The 20056-nt window shown below is 37.4% G+C and overlaps 1 protein-coding gene across 1 annotated transcript; it reads right to left on the bottom strand.

Annotated features, from left to right (window-relative positions):
* Positions 1 to 1121: 1121 nt before the first annotated feature.
* On the bottom strand, positions 1122 to 17859 carry Smp_210520 (putative tyrosyl-DNA phosphodiesterase; the record flags this gene model as incomplete). Its single annotated transcript, XM_018790002.1, has 10 exons — positions 1122 to 1837; positions 2517 to 2683; positions 4385 to 4647; positions 5568 to 5753; positions 5834 to 5987; positions 6394 to 6632; positions 6802 to 6983; positions 7902 to 7962; positions 8192 to 8485; positions 17668 to 17859. The coding sequence occupies 10 exons, from the start codon at positions 17857 to 17859 to the stop codon at positions 1122 to 1124; spliced, it is 2454 nt and encodes an 817-aa protein (XP_018655389.1).
* Between the last annotated feature and the right edge of the window lie 2197 nt (positions 17860 to 20056).

Below are 20056 nucleotides of genomic sequence, written 5' to 3'. Positions count from 1 at the left end.
AATGATGGGGTGAATTGTTTGCTACCTGCTTCGGTTTGTGTATTTTTATGGTGCCAGTAGAGGTTGACCTGATGGGTATTCCCTATGATTTATGTATTCCAACCGTATTACTTATAAGTAGCTACTAATTTCTTGCACAATTTTCCAGCTGCCAGTTGCTTATATGAAGTGATTATTATTTCTTAGGCCATATTGAACTAGCCACTGTATTCTTTGACTGTGTTGACAGCTATTAATAGTTTTATCCCTTTTAGTGTAAGTCAGTATCGTATAATGGATATGAATATATGATATACATACAAAATTTTAAGTATTTTATCTAGGCATTTGAAGGATTAACTAATGTGACAAATGACGTTCACAAAATATTTCACAACAAAATAGTGATCAAGGTTTACGAGAGAATGCATAAAATGGTGTGAAACAAACTATGATTAAGTTCTAAAACGGAATGCCGGTTAAGATCGCTATTATTCCGAATGCTGTGCAGTGTAACAGGTAATGTGAAGGTATAGTAATCAGTTCTGGTGAAACCCATTAAAGAGAGCATTAAATGTATACATCTGTCCGAAAAACCGATAAATCAAACGTCAAACAGATAGTCAGGAGATGTACGCGATAGAAAAATCAAGTGAATCACTGAGAGTTCATAATAAGGTTACAGTACAATCCTACATTATCACTAACGTTTTTAATAGGGACAATTACTTCATACATGAAATTTTGGTTAGAATTAAATTAAATTCATATTGAATAGAAAATAATATACTATACAAAAATTTTATTATGGGTGAATGTAAACATTAATTCCAGGGGAGATAAGAAGAAATTAACATGTAAACAACAAGAAGGGCTATCCATGTAAGTTTAACCAATAACTGTAAAGTACACCAAAATGAACGCAAATACAAAGATTACCGTAGGCAATAAATAAAACAATTAACATATAATTATAAACTAAATTCATAAATCTTGAAACCCTATCCATTTAATTTTTAATGTGACTTTTATTTATGATCATGAAAAGAATCTGATGTACAAAATTACGTAATATAGATACAGATATAATTGGTAAAAACAAGTTATTGCAAAATATCGTCTATAAGTTTTAGAATCAACGTCTAGACATCTTCCATGTCGTCATCATCCTCATCTTCGTCCTCATCATCACCATGATCTTCAATAATTTCGTCAGGATCCACTAGTTCATCATTTGTATCATCACTATGAGCCATGGGATGCTCATTGTTGACGCCAATTACTGAAGAAGCCATTTCACGGCTATCACTAATTAGAGTTCTGATCAAGGTTGACGAACCCATGCGAGAAGCCCCATCACTTCTAAACTGACGGTTTAAAATGCTAGAGACTCCGGAAGATGGAGTATGCTGTCGATGGCGTAAAAGTCCCCCTGGACCACCTGGTACAACATAACCACGAGATGCGGCTGCACGAGCATAATGCTGAGTATCGCCAGGCACAAATCCACTATTAGAAACAGATCCAGAAATATGACCACCATCTTCATCGTCTGGACTTCGATTCAAATAAAGCTGCCGTAAACCACCTTCATTTACATTTGTATTCGCTGTATCGAACAGGCTAGTATAGTGAGAGTTGGCATCGATTGGTGATCGCTGACTGCTACGTAAGGAGTGATCTAACTGTTGATGCACGTTCACTGACCCTGCATGAGCACCGGATCCCATAGTATCACCACCTTCATCTGTATGACCTGCTGCAGCCGCGGCAGCTAGTCTGGCTTCAACAAATAATCTTCTTTGTTGATGAAGCGCCTCAAAGTCAGGTACAATAGCCTGACGTCGTTCGTAAATGGCTAGGAAGAAAACAAAAACGAATTAGAACGAATATCATACGATGTTGTATAATATTTCGAAATTCACATAAAGTATTGTGAAGCATTTGTATTCCGTAAAAAGCGAGTAGAATATAAAAGGTATACTCCAGTAAACAGTGACTTTTGGAGTTTACTAAAGTGTTTAGTGTATGCCAAACGACGATGAATTAATAAAGATAACTGACTATTAAGTATGTGATATGGATTGGGTGATAAGTACTTAAGAGAATCTATCAAAGTACATCAATAATCCAACTAAATGACATAGTGAGAAAATATAGCATTAGCTATGCAACTTACTAGTTTGTGATAAAATAGATTGAATTAACCAACTTTATAGGCTTTAACTTCTTTTATCTTACAAGTATATGTATAACACATAAAACAAAGACATCGAACATATTTGAATAACCATCACAATACAATCAAAATCAGATGGTCGTCTAAAAAAGTTAAGGCCTATATACGACTCAATAAAAGCCATACTTTGAACCTTTCATACTACATGAATTATATTTTTTAAAGAATATCATTTGACGATAGTAATGTTTTATGACATTAAATAAATGAATAATTTTCTTTCTAAAATATGAATATCCCATCACTCAATCTGGTGATTAGAGCAAAACACTAATGAAAAGTAGAAAGGACCACTTACCCTCTACATAAAATCTCAGAGATGGTGGTACCAACTCTAAGCATTGATTATACTCTTCTTGTGTACAATGAATAGTACCAAGGCGAAGCATTAAACCCATGCGTTTTAAGGTGTCAACTTCATCGCGTATTTCGTAGGCTTGATCGAAATTAAATAAATATTCCAACCTAAGAAAAAATTAACATAAATCTGTTTACACGAAAGTGATATAGCTTTCAATAAAGAATATATTTATTAAATGTCTCTAAATTCTTGGAAATCATGACATATATTAGCCACTTTGGTTACATGAAATATGTACTATGTAGGACAATTGTTAATAACAGGCTTTAGAATAAGTTTGCAACAGACGCGGCTTAATGATCAAAACACTGAATTTTCAACTACTAAGTCGTAAACTAACACCTGCCTCTAGCAACTTTGGTGTTGGCTTCCAAGAAGTATCACCCAAATAGTGTGGCTTTAATCTAGATACACGTTTCCGTACTTGGTTGTTAAGTTATATTAAAATATTAGTTTAAATTACGGGTGAAAATCTGATAGGTAGGAGAAAGAATGGGTTACGACACAATTCAGATTAACGCCTAACAAATAAGTGTAATGGAAAACTGCGATTTTATCATAAATTCAATCAGGTGTAAGATCTTAAAGTCAAGATGGTGATTAGGGTGATGAGGTTGTGAACATTTATCAGTTGAATTATATGAAATTTGTGCTATTCTTTCCTAACTACATTCTACCTGGGCGAAAAACAGTTATGCTTCAAGAAGAGCAAAGGCAGACAAAGTAGGAATCGGTATACACATAAGAAACCAAAGAGTAACAGTTTGAACCGTGCTAAGAAAAGCTAATTTAGTGATTGAGGTTCATTCAAAGATCTTTCCCATACGTTTGAGGTGGCTTGAAATTGGCTACGATGGAGTACACATTTTTTATACTTCTGTAGCTCTTCAGGTTAAATATTGTTCTGTACGTCTTATTACTTGACTTTTTCAATCACTTGAATTATATTTCTTGTTTACCACTGACGATATTGTTTTTTTCCGACGATCAAGTTGTAAAAAAGGGAATGATGGAATAACACCTAATGAATACGATTAGAAATAAAAGAAACACTCTTGAACAGCGAAATCCTCCTTCGAAACTGATATGGTGGGTTAGAATTAAGTCTAACAGTTAGGCCTTTGTACATTAGAGAATGATCGACTTACAAAATTGATTTTGTCTAATCATCTATAACATCTAACCACTTTTGTGTTAACACCTTGTATATAAGTATGTCATTTTATTAGATGAAAAACCTACTTCCCTGGCTAGTAACTTTTTCTTTGATCTTCAATCACTAATAACGCGGTATTGTAAGCAGTCGTCACTCCGTCACATGGTATCACTGCAAGCCATCCATAGACCAGTAATCTTCTCCCTCACCTTAACAGCCTAGAATTCGGTCGTCGAACCATTAAACACTGTTCCGTGACAGAAACTTAACACTAATTTTATAATAAATCCAAATACTATTTAGTCAATTCTTTCTTTTTTCGTCATAGCCTTCCCATTCATATCCTAATGTAAACCATGGCAACGTAATAAAATTATTGTAAGATCTCATGCTATTTTTGTTTATGTGCTATACAACAGTAGCAAATGAACAGAAAATTATAGTTAGCCTTGTAACCTAGTGTAAAACTAGCAATCATATTCACAGAAATGGAGGATCACATTGGTAGTTTGAGTAAAAAAGGACAGGATTGTTCAAAGGTGTTAATCTAATGGTATTCTTACATTAAAAAGCTGTCTCAGAGATTATGCATTCCATATTCAATTATTATTTAAAGTGGATAAACTAATTGAAGGCAGATCCAACTTACTTATCAGTGGATATATTGCAATCAATAACAGTTTTTCTGTGAGTGGATATCACCAAAAATGGTAAAGGAATCTTTTCGTTACGAATTTTCGAAGTACCATTAGATGTCATTTTATCTGAATCAGTATCAATGTTACGTGATCCACCACAGGTGTGAGATTCTGAAACCGTACGATCACGTCTACACCGATCATTGATTTTATTGCGCATTACAAGGTTTTTGAAAGCAATCAATTGCATGATGAGATCTTGTATTTCAACAGTCTGAAATAACAATTGATAACGGAAAATTATGATCAAAAGATATCATTTAGTAACGAATGCATGAGCCTGGAAAGCTAAGTATATTTAGAAATAATATTTTTGGAAAAGTTTCAAATCTTTATTTGAAGTAGTAGCTTGTTTGCGCAAAGAAACACTAATAAATTTTAGGTGGAAGCCATGATATGTAACGACGGGTATGGTACAAAACAAGTTAAAGTAAATTAGCACCCATAGTAAAATGACACTATATTGTTGTATGTGTGGCTAGTTTGAGATGTGATTCGATGGCCGAAAAACGTCCTTTCAAGCCACTTGAATTGGGATTCGAAAAGCGCGTGCGATTATTGGTTTAAGGATTATCCCAACATATCCACTTTCTTTGACCTAGTTTGTGCTTTTAAGCATACTTTGTTACGGTCATTAATTTACAAAACTTTATAATACGATATTACAGAGCAATAACTTTGTAGAAAAAACTACCTATCAGTCCTTTCACGAACAAAAAAGTAAAATGTAATGTGAAGATAATCTAACTTCGTTCAAATGTAGGGTTCCGTAAAGTGGTGTGAAGTCCACTTATTTGAGAGTAGATATTGCTAAGATACACAGGATGGAATTGAAATCAGACTACTGATCTTTTAATAGAAGTTAGGAAAAACGGGATGAACACGATTACGTAAACGGATTTTCAGAAAAAAATAAATGATCCACTGAAACTACATAATCAAGAACAGGGAATTTCGGGTCAGAATAATTAACCTGATCGTAGACTTTTGATAACTTTTGATAAATCATTAATACCTAAGAAAAACGCACATATTTCCACTAGCTTACCACAATGGTGGCGTAAAATATACAGTATTATTCCGAAAAATGAAACCAAATTGTAATTAGTTAATCTGATAACATCATGGACATACTTTATTCCGCAGAGAAATCTGTCGCTTTTCACGCTCTTCTTCCAAACGCCGACATTCTTCTATCATATTTACGGGCAATCCAACCCAACGGATCTCCTTTTTCTCTTTTTGAAGTACATTTAAGGCCATTAAAACATTTAATGCATCATAAACACGCCGACGGATATTCTTCTGAATATAATGAAGCTACAAAAATAACGTGATTTGTTGAGTATTTTTTAAATTTTCAAAATAATCTTTGTCAAGAAACAAACTCAGAAACTCACTTGTTCAGATGGAATCATAGGGTGTTCAGCAGCATACTCGTGTACAAGTTCATCAGCAACCTCACTATAGGAAGTTATACCTTTCTCTTTAACCTTGTTACAAACACAACGAGCATAACGTCGAAGACCATTGGTTTTCAGACCTGTTGTAACCCTAAAAAAGGGAATATAGAGTATCAAATTATGATGAACGAAGTAATGGCATACAGTAAGTAAAATTTCCATGACCAACAGAGTATGAGGAAAATATACTAGAATCCATACAAAACAAAAAAATAAAAATGTGGACGTATCTACATTAAAATAAGAATAATTATATATATTTATCACTATTCTTTATAACGATGAAACTCGAGTTTTAAGAAAGTTATTTCGATAAGACAGTTCCAAAGAAAACTTATTTACTCAACTTTCAAATACTACATGCTAGACTGTAAAACACAATTTATGAAGATTCATAATGATAATGAACATGCTTAATAATAAAACTTGTAGCATATTGTGAAGTGTCAGTTAAGTTTTTGAAAACGAGGAATATATATCAAGTGACGACAACTTACTGTTCCTGTTCTTCACCCTCCTCACGACCAGCCGGACTAGCCGAGTGTTCGAAGCCAGCGGCATTATGCATATTTATATCGTAATAACCAGAAGTTGTAAGTACACCGTGAGGAGCTCCATTAATAATTTCACCTCCAGACCCTATAATCATTTGATTTTCAACATCCTCAGAACTTTGATAGCTGACTGGAGATCCTGTGAACTGTGTTGATGAAGCACCAGAAAAAATCAGCGTGCCCTAATCATGAGTGATGAATAAGAAGAGACTAATCAATGATAAGGCAAGTAACAAGGAAAAAGATATCTTTAAACGGTTGACCAAAACTAAACTGGTCCCATGTCTGAAACAAAAAAGTTTATATTTTCTAAAGTGGTCAAAATTAAGAACTTATATGTAGTAAACTTACAGGTCTCACAGGTGTAATAGCGGTAGCACCAGTCAAGACTGTGGGACCAGATGATAACTGAGGACGGATGGTAAGAACACGTGGGAAATTTGATGTTACAGTAGCGCCGCTAGAATTTATCACTTGCTGACCCCCAGCAGGAAGTATTTTGACAGTTCTTTGCAGCATATGCATTGGTATCACTAAAAATAGAACGACATACGCTATGATTCACAACAAAAACTGAAGATCAACAGCTTTTCAGTATTATTGAATAATTATTAAAGACATTCGTTTGAGTTCAAATGTAATGCTGACATGGGGTGCGTACACAAAGGAAGTTAATAAAAGTTATTTCCTCTAACAAAGATGTACACAGTCTATTATCTAAAACAGATACGTGGTTTTCATACAATTTACATCACGATAGAGAGAAGTAGGCATAAATACCGGAAGTGTGAAAACAATGATAGCCACTGCAGTGGGAAACATTACGAGAAATACAGTTTGAAAAGATAGTGTGAAGTGTAAAATGAAGATTTATAAGGAAATTTAGGAAATCTATGCACTTGCGGCACCGAGGTCGATTTTGGGCCGTACTTTGAACCGTAGGTTATTTTTCGCACGAACTCCAACAAGACAATTTAGGTCGTATCAAACGGCACAGACCAGGCGGTCAATGATTTTCAGGGCAGATGCCACATTTTTGCCACCTCGTCCCGAACTGTTTCTCCAGCTTATTCTTATGCTGGTCAGAACTGAAGGTTGGGTATGAGCATCATGCTCCCCAACAACCTCAATCAGCTGATATTCTCATCGATCCGTCTGGAATTTTTTATCAGAATCATTCGTACAACCAAAACTAAATAACTTGGTGGTTGCGCACTTTCAACCGCTATATATCTTTCACCGCCAAAGACTGTTTCTCTACCGTTAAGTAGCTAACAATTAAAAACACTATTTTACACCAGTAACCGATCAGTAGTCTGTCATACGTAACGTACGCATGTGTCAGGTTCTACGTTGCGTGTGGTTAATCGACTGAGCATTATATTTCAACAATTAAAATATGCCCATAAATCAAACGTTAACCCATAATATACGCACAAGTTATGGCTTACCTGCTGCCTTTAGAGGTTTACCTCCAGCACCTTGACCCGGAACAGTAATTATCTTTACAGTCTTGAAAAGAAAAAAAGAATTTGATTAACAGGATACTCTACAGGCTTTACGGATTAAGCGATGAGAAATCAAACCACTAAGCACCAATTATAACGTTGTCATGTCAAATAATGAATTTAAGGATTACACCATGGAATCTTGTTTTAAGTGTTAAAATGATTGTTGTAAATATACATGACTATCAGAAACCATATCTGATAAACAGAAGTAATCTGATGTATAAAGTTACCTTTAATCCTGGACGTTGAACAGGAGAGTTTGGCACAGTCGGTCCAGACCCTGGAGCACTCCTCTGCAACATTATGACGCGTGGGCCTTGTTGACCAGATGGTGCCTTTTGAAAGTGTAACGTTCCATCTGCTCCTACAGTGATAGTCCCCGCACTAGATACAGCAGAATGTCCAACTCCTGATAAATTTGAATTTCCTGATACAATTGGTTGATCATTAGACCCAACAGTTATTTCTTGTTCCGCAGCTGGTATATCGAATAGATCTGCCGATACTGCTCCATAAGGGTCCATCTGAAGTATGAGGTTACATTAGAAACAACCTGATTAGCTGTTGGTTAAAAATTAGTGAATAAGACTACATACAAACAAGCTGATCTAGTGGTTGAGTAAAGAGTGAAGCAGCTATAATGACATGGTGATCAGGTTGAGTCACTAGCCGTAAGAAGCTGTTCTTTGAGCTTGCTGTCACGTTTTCAGAACAAGACCACTTTGAATTCTGTTATCCAAAAAAATGTCTTTCAGCAGTGTCACTGGTCGGAAAGTGACTACTGCTAGGACATCTCTAACAGAACTTCCTCAAGTTGTACTGGGATTGAATACATAATAATCTTATCCAACGAATAAGATTTCTAGGAGGAAATTAATTCGAAGTAACCTATCTATATTGCTTGAGATTTTCCAGCAAAGAGTACTGATAACTTCCCGGTTATCGTAAATACCTGACAATGTGCATTAGAAACATAACTACGATCTAATCAGTAAATGCATTGAAGCCTTGGACCAAATAAAAATTTAAATAAACGTGCTAGTGATTCGAATCCCAGCTAGTGCTCCCAAATGCCCTGGTACGGTAGAGTATACAGCCACTGCCAGGGAAGTCCTACTCACAGCCTTCTCGCTGTTGTGTTGTTTACGAAATTGAGAGGACAAAAAGAGAATAACCGGCGCTTTACCCGGGTCGGCGGACATAGAGGATCCACATAAGGGAGTTGGAGAACCCTAATTCTAAACCAAAGGTGCACATGAGCTCCAGTATCTTGAAGAAAACAAATGGCGTATGAACCTATCGTCGGTCACCGACTACCATGGAACTAAATCTCCTGACGTTGCTCCACTGCCTTGTGCATTAGACTTTCATATGACTCGAGGTGTGCCCCCCTAAGAAAACCATCTGGTTCGGTTCGGGCCCCCGGGAAGTATCCCAGCCCTTACACAAATCGAATGATTTATGTGGCCCATACCTACTTCGTGCTTCCTTGTACCAACCGTTTAAGTGTTTAAATAAGTAGTGCATGTTCCTAAGCGGTAAGATTTAATCACCGTGATAAGATTTCTTATATTCACCTTGGATTAAAATCTACAGTAAGAAGTTTAGTAAAGAATTATCCAAGCCAAAAATGCCTTGAAAACGAGTTTTTTCAAGTGTTCACTATCCCGGACGTCTGTTGAGAAATGTTGTTAATTGAAGTGTCACAAACTGTATTGTGAGAATTATTCTTCTCATATTTGTCATTCCTGATCCTGCCAGTAATTTTACTTGGTTGATATGAAGAATCAATATGTAATAACCAGAAAAATAAAGCGTCAAAAATGAGGTTGCACTTTACACTGCTGCTACTATAGACCAAGTATTCACCCTTCCAGAGATTATGGAACATATACACTTTTTGACGTCCTACTATAACTGTACTCCTTGACTACTAGGCAGTGTTCGACTTTGATGATTATGAGTTTCTATGGCAGTATCTGCCATTGGAAGGCGTTCTAAAAAAGTACATTAACCTTGCACAGGCTCTTGACTCGAACACTTCTGGTTAAATTAGGGCTTATAGCGAACTGTGATTTCGAATGGGTTACTTGAGGTGGCGTTCGTCAGGGTTGTTCGCTTTCTACAATTTTACTTAACTCTGACACACACAGGCTCTTAGGGATAACACTTTCATTGTCTGACTTTTCAGTAGTTAATCTAATACTAGATTTATTTCCTGACTTAGAATGAGCACATGATACAGTTAAGTGAAGCTGACAAAATGCAGTCTTCTGACCATCTTAGGAAACAATGAAAGCATTTTTGGGATGCAGTTCTCTCCCTTAGAACATAAAATGCTACTTCAGGATTGGCCTAAGTTACCGCTTGGATTAATGATAGGAAGTGAAATAGTTGAAAGGAGTAAGCAATGCCCAGCTTAGGAATAGAGTTCTAGTAAAGGTGGGAAATCGATTGATGAGGTAGTGAACCTTTATCAACTGAGGTTGCCGGTACATGTGTTACGTAACACCAACCTAATTCCTCATAACTTTTCTTTCGGTAATTTGTACTTCCTTCGAGTCATATCTTTGATCCCTGATCTTTCCAATTACCACTAATATTGTTACTACTTCCACTATAATGGAATTCCGCGCGATACTTCTGTGTTAACAGAGTATGGCAACTTGAATGAATGTACATAAGTGCAGGTTTTACGTTGTGAGTGACTGACTGATTACACTACAAAGTCACCTTTAGAAGCCTGAAAACCATTGTGTAAAAAATATAACATATTGAGCTTTAGGGCAATGAATCATATTGTTTATATAAAAATACAGACTATGCAAGTGATAGTGAAATTAGCAATGACAGAAACCCCTCTCTCGACTGTTATCACATGAACAAATAGACGGATCAACTGTGAGGCTGGACAAAATTTTCACACGTTTAACCATTAAGTATAATGATAGATACACTTCAACCACTGAAGCTATCCACTAATACTCACGAACTGAATCTCAATGCACTCAGTGTAATCAAAATATATTCTTCCTGTACCACTGACTGGACTAGTTAGCATAACCAATACTTTTTTCAGAGACCTCAAATAAACTTAGTACCTCATGAAAGTTGTAGAATACTGATCAATGGTCGGGAAACCTCTTTAAACTCTAACACAAGCATCTTATTGTATAAATAAAACACTAAATATAACTTATTAATGAAGACGGGATCAAAAAGCCAATGTTTTGATGTGAATAAGCCCACTACCCTGAAATTAAGGACAATGAACACTCACGAGTAAGATGATTCGTCTGGACACATCTTATTAAACAAGCTTCATTTCCATAGTACAGATATTTCTCACGTATTTTAATTCGTAAAATCTTGCGACAGCAAACTTGACAAACAGTATCTTATTTTGAGAGCTGAAAGCAGTTGAATCTCGACTACACATTAGCATCTTCATGATAAAATATAATATATAATTTATAAGAATTCATATAAGTGAAAATTCCGCGGGAAACCCTGGCGGGAAAATTAGATTTGCGCTCACTTTTATTAGCGGAACTTTCAAAAGGGATGTCCTACAAGTTAAACCGCGGATATTCCGTCGTCGCAATTATTTAAACAAACTTGATTGAAACTTAAAAAGCTGATCCTTTGACTTTATTTGAAACGACCACCAGCAAAAATAGTAGATTTTTGGCAAAAATGTGTAGTTTTAAACTATGATAAGTTTTCAAACATGGGATCAGCCGTGACGTATTGTTGTCTTCGAACTTTGTTAGGGTGAATGTTACTTTCCTGCGAATAACGACTAAACTCTCTTGTATAGTCTGCCATATTTCTTGTCATTTTAAGGAAGTCGGAAAACAAAAAGAGGTAGCGCTCATGCGACTAAAAATTTCACGAAGGTTCTGCAATGTTATAATTGCGGTTCGTAATACCTTTATAAGCAAGGGCTCCAAAATCAGTAAAACAAGACTTCATGAATGAAAAGGCTCGAGTTTGCTCTTGAGATAAGCTCGGTTAGCCTAGGAGTATGTGATTGTGGCAGAATACTTTCTGTGAGGTTGGACAGCATGGAGTGCTAAATCTTGATATGGTGAAAATAGGTAATCGAGCGTCTTTAGCTACAGTTAATCCAGTAAAAGGAATAAGCGCTTCAGCAACGTAGAAGATTTGCAAAACCCTTTAGCTTAGTGCTTTATTCCTCAGTTTATAAGGAGGATCCTTTCATTATCACAAGACCTGAAGTGGTTTTAGACCCTTTTTTAAGAATTCGCCACTGAAAAGTAAAATTAAATGACTTCAAAAAGTTTTCTGGGGGAAAACTCTTGATATTTCTAGTTTCTCTATCAGCTTTTTGAAGGAATTGTATCACATCTCACAACTTGTAGTACTGCGTACATCTGGACACTATTTGAGTGCTTAGATACGGTGTGTTCTGGTTGCAAATTACAGAAATTCACGACCTAATGAGAAAAACGTGGTTTTTCGACGAAAACTATCTGATCTTAGTTAATGGACTTTCTGTTGGTCCCTTATAGAGTGGCAAGTACAACGTTAAAGGAAACTATAAGACATAACAGTGCCAAAATCATTGCACAGTGAACAGTAAACCAGTACCAGATAACGTAACCTATTGTAACATATCGCAAACAGGTTAAGGAGTCGCGAAAAGCTCAGAAACCCCTTTCACAAATACGTTGGATATAATTATATATTATATGAAAGAATAATTTAATGTTTTTGTCATTCGTTACGTGATAATACGATAATACTCGAGATGAGAGATCCAACTTGCAGGATAATGGACTAGGTAATGTATCTAAATACGTTAGACCACGAAACCAGTACGAAATGTCCAGGCTATCAGACTAGGTCAAGTCATGCAAATATACATAGATAGTGGTGACGGAACAATTTATTCGCTCGTGTTACACACAGTCCATACGAATTAAACTCAAGATATATGTCAATGGTGAAAGGCAATTTATGATATTAAGTATAGCCTCATATATTTAGTGTGGCTGGGTGTACGTTTGTAGGGGTGTTGTTGCTAACCACACAACTCTTAGAGCTGAACGAGATGACTGGTATTTTATAATAAACATGGAGGGAAGGCCAACAGTAGTGAATAAGAGAATAATCAATTCACTTAAATTCAATCAGATCGTATGACGCAGCCTTGGAGACGTAGTTATTCTGTATAACTTATCTTAACTCATGTTAAATATACTTTATCTTGCCTTTAGCCTAAATGTGTCCTTAACAGGAGCCAAACGTTATGCCGCTGATCGTTACGATACGACCAATCAGAATAGATAATGATGTGATTTCCACGAAAGATCTTATAGTTTAAGTTGTCACATTATGACATCTACAATTTTAGGATTAGGTATATTATTGTAATACTACTAATAACGAAGTAGACCATAATTCTACTCTTTTGTCTTCACCCGCTAACTATTTGAATCGCGACTTTACTGGATATATCAAGCACAATATTCTAAAATTTTCCTCATCTTATGTGAGGAATTACAAATGAACAGCTCATAGGAACAAATAATTCTTGGGAGCAGCCGTCTCATATTTATACGTAGTTTTAAGGCCATTATGTTGACTTCCTAACCAACTACCATAGGTAAGACCATTTTTTTCATCATGAATCTGTGTAGATTTTCTCAATGACCGGTTAACACTGCTACTATTTCTCTTTAGTATTTACTTCTGGTGTCCACAAAAGTACCCACTGAACCAGTGCATTCAAATATTACTGCTACCCTATTTTCTCAGACACACTTTGTGTGGGTTTCAGCTTTATAACATCATCTGTACAGAATAAAGTGAAGTACTTAGAGTTTGTAGACGGATCATTTACATTAAGCATAAAAAAGCATGGTAATATCTTTAAGGAAATACTCTTCTCAGCCCCTAGTGATGATAAAACATTGGTTACTCTGCCTTGTATCCTTTCTCTGAAAAAGGTTGCTGTCCAATTTCCAATTCAACAAATGATTCGAAAGCTTTTCAGTTTTATTATAAAATTTAAGTAATAACTCTTGTCGAGCACTTCGGTTATGTCTGTATATATTGCAAACACCGTATTACTTCCATCTTTTAGCTGCAGTCCAGTCTTCTCTTGCTATGAAAGGATTAGTCAAACATTTAAGATATGTTTGAAGATGATGTTTTCTACTCTCGAATAAAATAATCCGTTCCTCACGGAGTATGATTTCAGCCCGATTGGTTATCGTATAGAAAAATGGTTGTACTGAAATGCAATAGTATTGTTTTAAGAAGAAGAAAAGTAGGGTCAACATAAGGACAATAACCACATTCCTTACTATCATCTGTACCAATCTGGTTGCAAGTTCAATGATAAAGAAAGGCTAACGTTATGTTTTTCTGAGTTCAAGTACCACTTTGATCGCTCCACTATAAAACTTTGAACGGTTGATGATGTCATTTGTAAAGTACTGAGATGTGAGGATTTATATTATGACTAAACTTTGAGTATCGTTATTCTTGGAGATGCTAGATACCAGAAATCACTCGAAAAACGTCGTGAGTTTGTAGTTTTCGCGTTCCAGTCTGTGTTTCCTACATGAAGTGAACCTAAATGTCATGGATTCGTTTCTTCTTTTGGTCTACCATATGACGTTTTTCAATGAAACTTGTTTTTACTGCGTATGTTCTCAGCGTGATACTACTATGGTTCACTGTGACAGTTGCGATCGCCACGAAGCTGATGTAGTCCAGTAACTTCCCAAATCTGCTATGCCTAACCCATCGTACTAGTCCTCCGATTCCCTGCTGGCAATGTGGTGTATGGCATTTCGTATGAACCTGTCCTTCCAAACAACGTCGTTGAAGAAAATCTAAATCGATTGATCACAAAGATGGAGTCTCACAAAGGAGCAAACTAGATCAACCGCCTCATCAGTTCAGAAGAATCAGAACATTTGTCTCCGAATCCTGCACAAATTTGCCGAGCCTATTAGCAAATAGTTATTCTTTGCGTTGGAATGTGAATTGTCTCTCCGATAATTGATGTTCACCAGGGTATGTTGCGAACACCAGCTGATATAATTTTACTGGATTTACATTGGCGTGACCAGTTGCTGCTAGCTAACGTCCCCCTAAGTGCTGTATACCATCTAGTAAGGCAACGAACTTACTAACTCAGTTCTCAACCATTTTTCAGCCTGTGTTGAGTTTGTGCTCGCCATGAAAGCAACCTTTCGGTTGAAGCCAGGGTCTGAACCTGTTTTCCGTCAGAAGAGACCAGTGTCATATGCAGCATTACCAAAAGTAGATGAAGAAACCAGCAGCCCACAACCACAAGGAGTTATTATGTCTGTTTTGTATTCTTCTTGGGCAACACTTGTTGTGATTATCAAGAAGGAAGAAGGAACAACACGCATATGCGCAGGTCTCTCTACCGGCCTTACCGTTTCCCTTGAAAAATATCACTATCAGCTGCCAGTTCCGGCAGATTCGCTCATTGTTCATTAGGAAGTTCTTCACAGAGTCGGACCTAGGTGATGCTCATTTACCAGTGGAAGTGGCTGACTAATTGAGATAGCTATCTACCGTTATTACTTATCGTGGTTTATTGCAATATAATCGTCTACCTATTGAAGGTAATACCACCCCAGTTATTTTTCAGCGACTAATGGGTGTCATCTTGTCGGGTATTCGGAGGTTTGCAACTTGGCAAGGTCTTAATTATTGCAACTTCGTCAGAAGATCTACGAGAACGCACGACGGCAGTGCCACAAGGATAATAACATCCGGGCCCCACTGAATCATTTGCTGAATAAGGACACCACTTGGAATTGGACAAAAGAATGTGAAGTAGTGTTTTGCAAACTAAGATTATTAACTCGGAGTTACTACTAAAGCAGTAGATCCGTTCATCCCAATCATTGGGTCTGCAGATGCCTCAACCTTTGAACGAGTGCGACAGCAAAAGCTACTATGCATGCATTTCACACATTAACTTCTGCAGGAAAGAAGCACAGTCAGGTAAAGATGAAGGCACTTGTCCGTTTCTTCACCATGCACGGTTTCCACAAGTTCTTAAACGGCCAAAGGTTTTTTCTGATAACGGTTCCAAAATCGGTATTCGAGCCCATTCTGAAAATCGTCCTCAGCTATGGTTCTTGGTTCTACTTGGTCATGATTTCAACGAGATACTGACGCACACAACACTTCGCTTAAACAAACGCCTTGTCACAGCTTATCAGAGAACACTATTTGGCAAAGGAAGACATGGTTATCGTCTCACTTTCGACAGAAGACCACCTAGAGTGTTATCTAACGGCTTCCATTCATGTTTTACAAGTGCAAGCGCCCGAGATCCAGGCCACCTCCAGGAACAACCTGAACATAAGGAAAACGATAAACTACGGCATCGACAATTGGCCGCCTACCGTTTATGAGTGTGATATGAAGCAGTTTAACCATCGTCGGGATTCGTTTTGTGTCGTAAACGAATGCTTAATGTTTGGAGAGGGGGTGGTTGCGCCGGAATCCTTACGACCAAAGGTGCTGAAGCAGTTTCATACATATCATCACGATGTAAAACGAAGTCCATGGTAGGAAGTTATACACATTGGCCACTCATGAGCCAGCACTTCACGGACTTGGCAGGGATATGTATTCAGTGCCACCAACGACGATCAAGATGCTATTGATATTGACGGAAATCTGCCTGAACTAACTACCAAATGTAATTCTGTCAGATAATGGTTCACAGTTCACTTGCAACCCGTTTCAAGAATTCTGCTCACGGCTATCCATCAAACATTTCCGCTCTCCCCATTACCATCCACAGTCGAGTAGCCAGGCAGAAAGTTCTGTGAACACATTTAGGAGGGATTTACTGCGTCCAAATCAGTGATATCAGTAGAATCGCTATACAACTTATCTGTTTATAGAATGATGCCAAACGGTATGTTGGCGGAACGGAAGTCCTCAGCAGAGATATTCGTACGGAAAAGACCGAAGACGATCGAAACCTGAGATCCACACCGTTCCACAACTTGAGCTCCAGGAGCTGCCGATGTGTAGGGTTGGATGTCACGTGTTCACTTCAGACTACAGGGTAAACCACGACCCCTGGATAGAAGCGCCTGTGGGCGGAAGGCTAAACCAAGCCATGTGTGAGGCAGAGAAAGGAAGAGGGAGGTGGACTTGGCACCAGAACCAGCTACGGAAACCGTTAACCCCAGATCACTCATAGAGATACAGAAATCTTTAGAACGAAGATCCGTTGGATGTCTTCGACCTACTCCAAGTCCCAACGAAAGATGTCTGGCACTGACTAGTTTGGTAGTAGCTTTGGCTCAGGAATGAGACGAAGTATGGAGGTTATTAAATACTAATTTTCTCATATTTTTGGGGACGGTAGGTCGAGGCATCGCCCAGTTACCGCTTTGTTTGAAGCATCCACTGCCAATGCTGGTGGGGAATGGGGATACGGATACATCAACGTAGATGACTTAGTTAGTTTGTTTCCTAACTGTTTAACAGCCTCAGTAGCCATAGAAGTCAGTTTCAATTCTTTTGATTTTCATTTGAAAGAATCTGTCGGGGGTTGCGTTAATTATGCAGAACTAAGTAAGAATCTTTTATAAAAATTAACAAAAGCCAGAAAACCCCTAATTTGTGTTGGAGAACTTGGTATGGGTCGTTACATAATGGTGTCTACCTCCTCTTTGATCGATGTGATCCCTTCAGGTCTTGTTTTGTGTTTTAGAGTTTGAACACTGAAAACACAACTTAATATATGTTCATCCCATTTTCCTTTCGTCGTTTTATTACTCACCTCACTTGCTGTTCGTGTGATTTTATATCCGGACTCGTAATCAACAAACCGTCTATACCCCAGTGCAGAAGGCATATCCTTAAGTAGATTACCAAAGAATCTTTAAAATGCGCGTTCCTCAGGCCGAGTGGCATGCGTGCTAACTTGAACAGACTAGAAGATGTAATAGTATCTGTCTTGGGGTTAGCTTCCTCAGCTACTGGGACACTGTAATATGCCTAGACCATGCCAATTTTAGTAAATATGTTCATGCACCGTAAGCTCTTCGTAAACTCTTAGACATACAGTGTTTGGTACCTATCATCTACTATTTGACGGTTGAAGGATCTGTAGCTCTTACGTAGTTGTCAATGGCTGTCATCCACAAACAGTTATTATCATTTTTACTTTCGGCTAGTCTGATTAGCTGATCCCAACACGGGTTGATGACTAAACGCTCATGCTTCACATCGCACCTGGACTTTTTCGATCAAATTACCCAGAGAAAAGATGTTGATCAGTCAGTGATAATTCTGTACTTCGATTTTAGTAAGGCTTTCGACAGTGTCTCATTTAAGCTTCTTCTAAAACTCTCTTCATTTGGCATACGGAATCCCCTTTTATCTTGGCTGAAATCATTTTTAGAAGAACGTAGCCAAATCGTTCGTTTTGGATCTTGCGACTCTAAACCTGTGAATGTAACCAGTGGGGTTACACAAGGTAGTGTGATTGGTCCATTACTCTTTCTCCTTTTTATCAATGACGTGTGTTCCCTCTTTCAGTATGGTAAACCTTTCCTTTTTGTCGATGACCTAAAAGTGGTTTATTCATTCTCTTCTCCCATCGAAGAGAGCTATATTTCAGCGGTAATCCAAGAAGAAAGAAACAAGTTATGCGAATGGACTGTTTCGTGGAATTTGCCACTTATTGTTGACAAAAGTGGATTTATTCACGTTGGACGCTGTCTTAACCTAAATCTGGCTATACACAAACATACACTGAAACCTCTCAACACTGTTCGTGACTTGGGTTTAAGATATAGCGACAGTTTGAACTTTTCTGAACACATTGCATCTCAAGTATCCAAAGCTAGAAAGCACATCGGATTCATAATGATTAATTTCAATAATACCGAATCGAGATTATTATTATACAGAAAATGTATCTTACCCATTCTTGAATATGGTATTTTAGTTTATAGTAAGTGCAGGCATAATGACCTGATTAAAATTGAGGGTGTTCAAAGAAGGTTCACCAAAGCTGTTTTGGGGTATTCTGACAACAAAGACTATCACCAAAGATGTCAACAACTCAAACTAGAACCTCTCTGCATCAGGCGTATCAAATTAAACCTTACCTTTCTCTACCGGCTTCTTAATGGTAGTAAATCCAACGTTTCGCCTGGCAATCTGGTTCAAGCTTTTTCAAGGAATTCTCTTGAAAAAGCTTGGACTAGATATATCATTTTCTGTGGAACACATTGGGAAACGTGTCCTGTTTCTGTTGCTTATCTTGTTACAGATAGATAAATGCTGTAAAAGATGGTGTGGGGAGTAGTGTAACGTCGTGTACTATATTACACCTACATAGCCTATTCTAGTTTCTGGACAAGCCAATTCACCTATAACGTTATGAGTCATATTTTGATCTTGTTAATTATTCGCTTATTGACCTTGACTATTTTTTTATATGAGCGTATGTGTACGCACATTTCTTATCCTACCTATCACATGTCTGTCATTCATCTTTGTCTGGCTATAAATGTTGATTAATGCTTGCTCATAGCGAGTTGGCTTACCAGCCATCTCCCATGCATGTCATTTTTACTTCGCTCGCTAACATTTGCTCATGTGCTCATTGCCTTCTAGCCTATGTTATTTGTCAATAAAAATGTAGTTGCCGCTTCCCTTTGTCTTCTGGAGCTTAATACAGCTAAATGTGGATGGTTATGCTTCAGTGATACATCACTCAACCTCGATCTTACAATAAATGGTGAAATGTTATCTAGGTTACACACAGTAGTAGATCTAGGACTTAGGTACTCCGACGACTTGTCGTTTACTGAACAGATAATGAAACAAACGTCCAAGTCTCAACGCCTTATAGGATACATAACTCGAAACCTTCATAACAGTGAATCTCGTATATTAATGTACAAAGTCTGTGTTCGACCACTCCTCGAATACTGAGCGTTCCTCCTTAGTAGCACGCGCATAAAAGATAAATTAAGACTGGAATCAGTACAGAGACGATTTACACTTCGTACTCTTGGAACTGATAGTGTCTTGACACA

Source organism: Schistosoma mansoni, chromosome W (genome assembly GCF_000237925.1).
Source record: "Schistosoma mansoni strain Puerto Rico chromosome W, complete genome".
NCBI lineage: Eukaryota > Metazoa > Platyhelminthes > Trematoda > Strigeidida > Schistosomatidae > Schistosoma > Schistosoma mansoni.
This window is presented reverse-complemented; position numbering and strand designations above follow the sequence as displayed.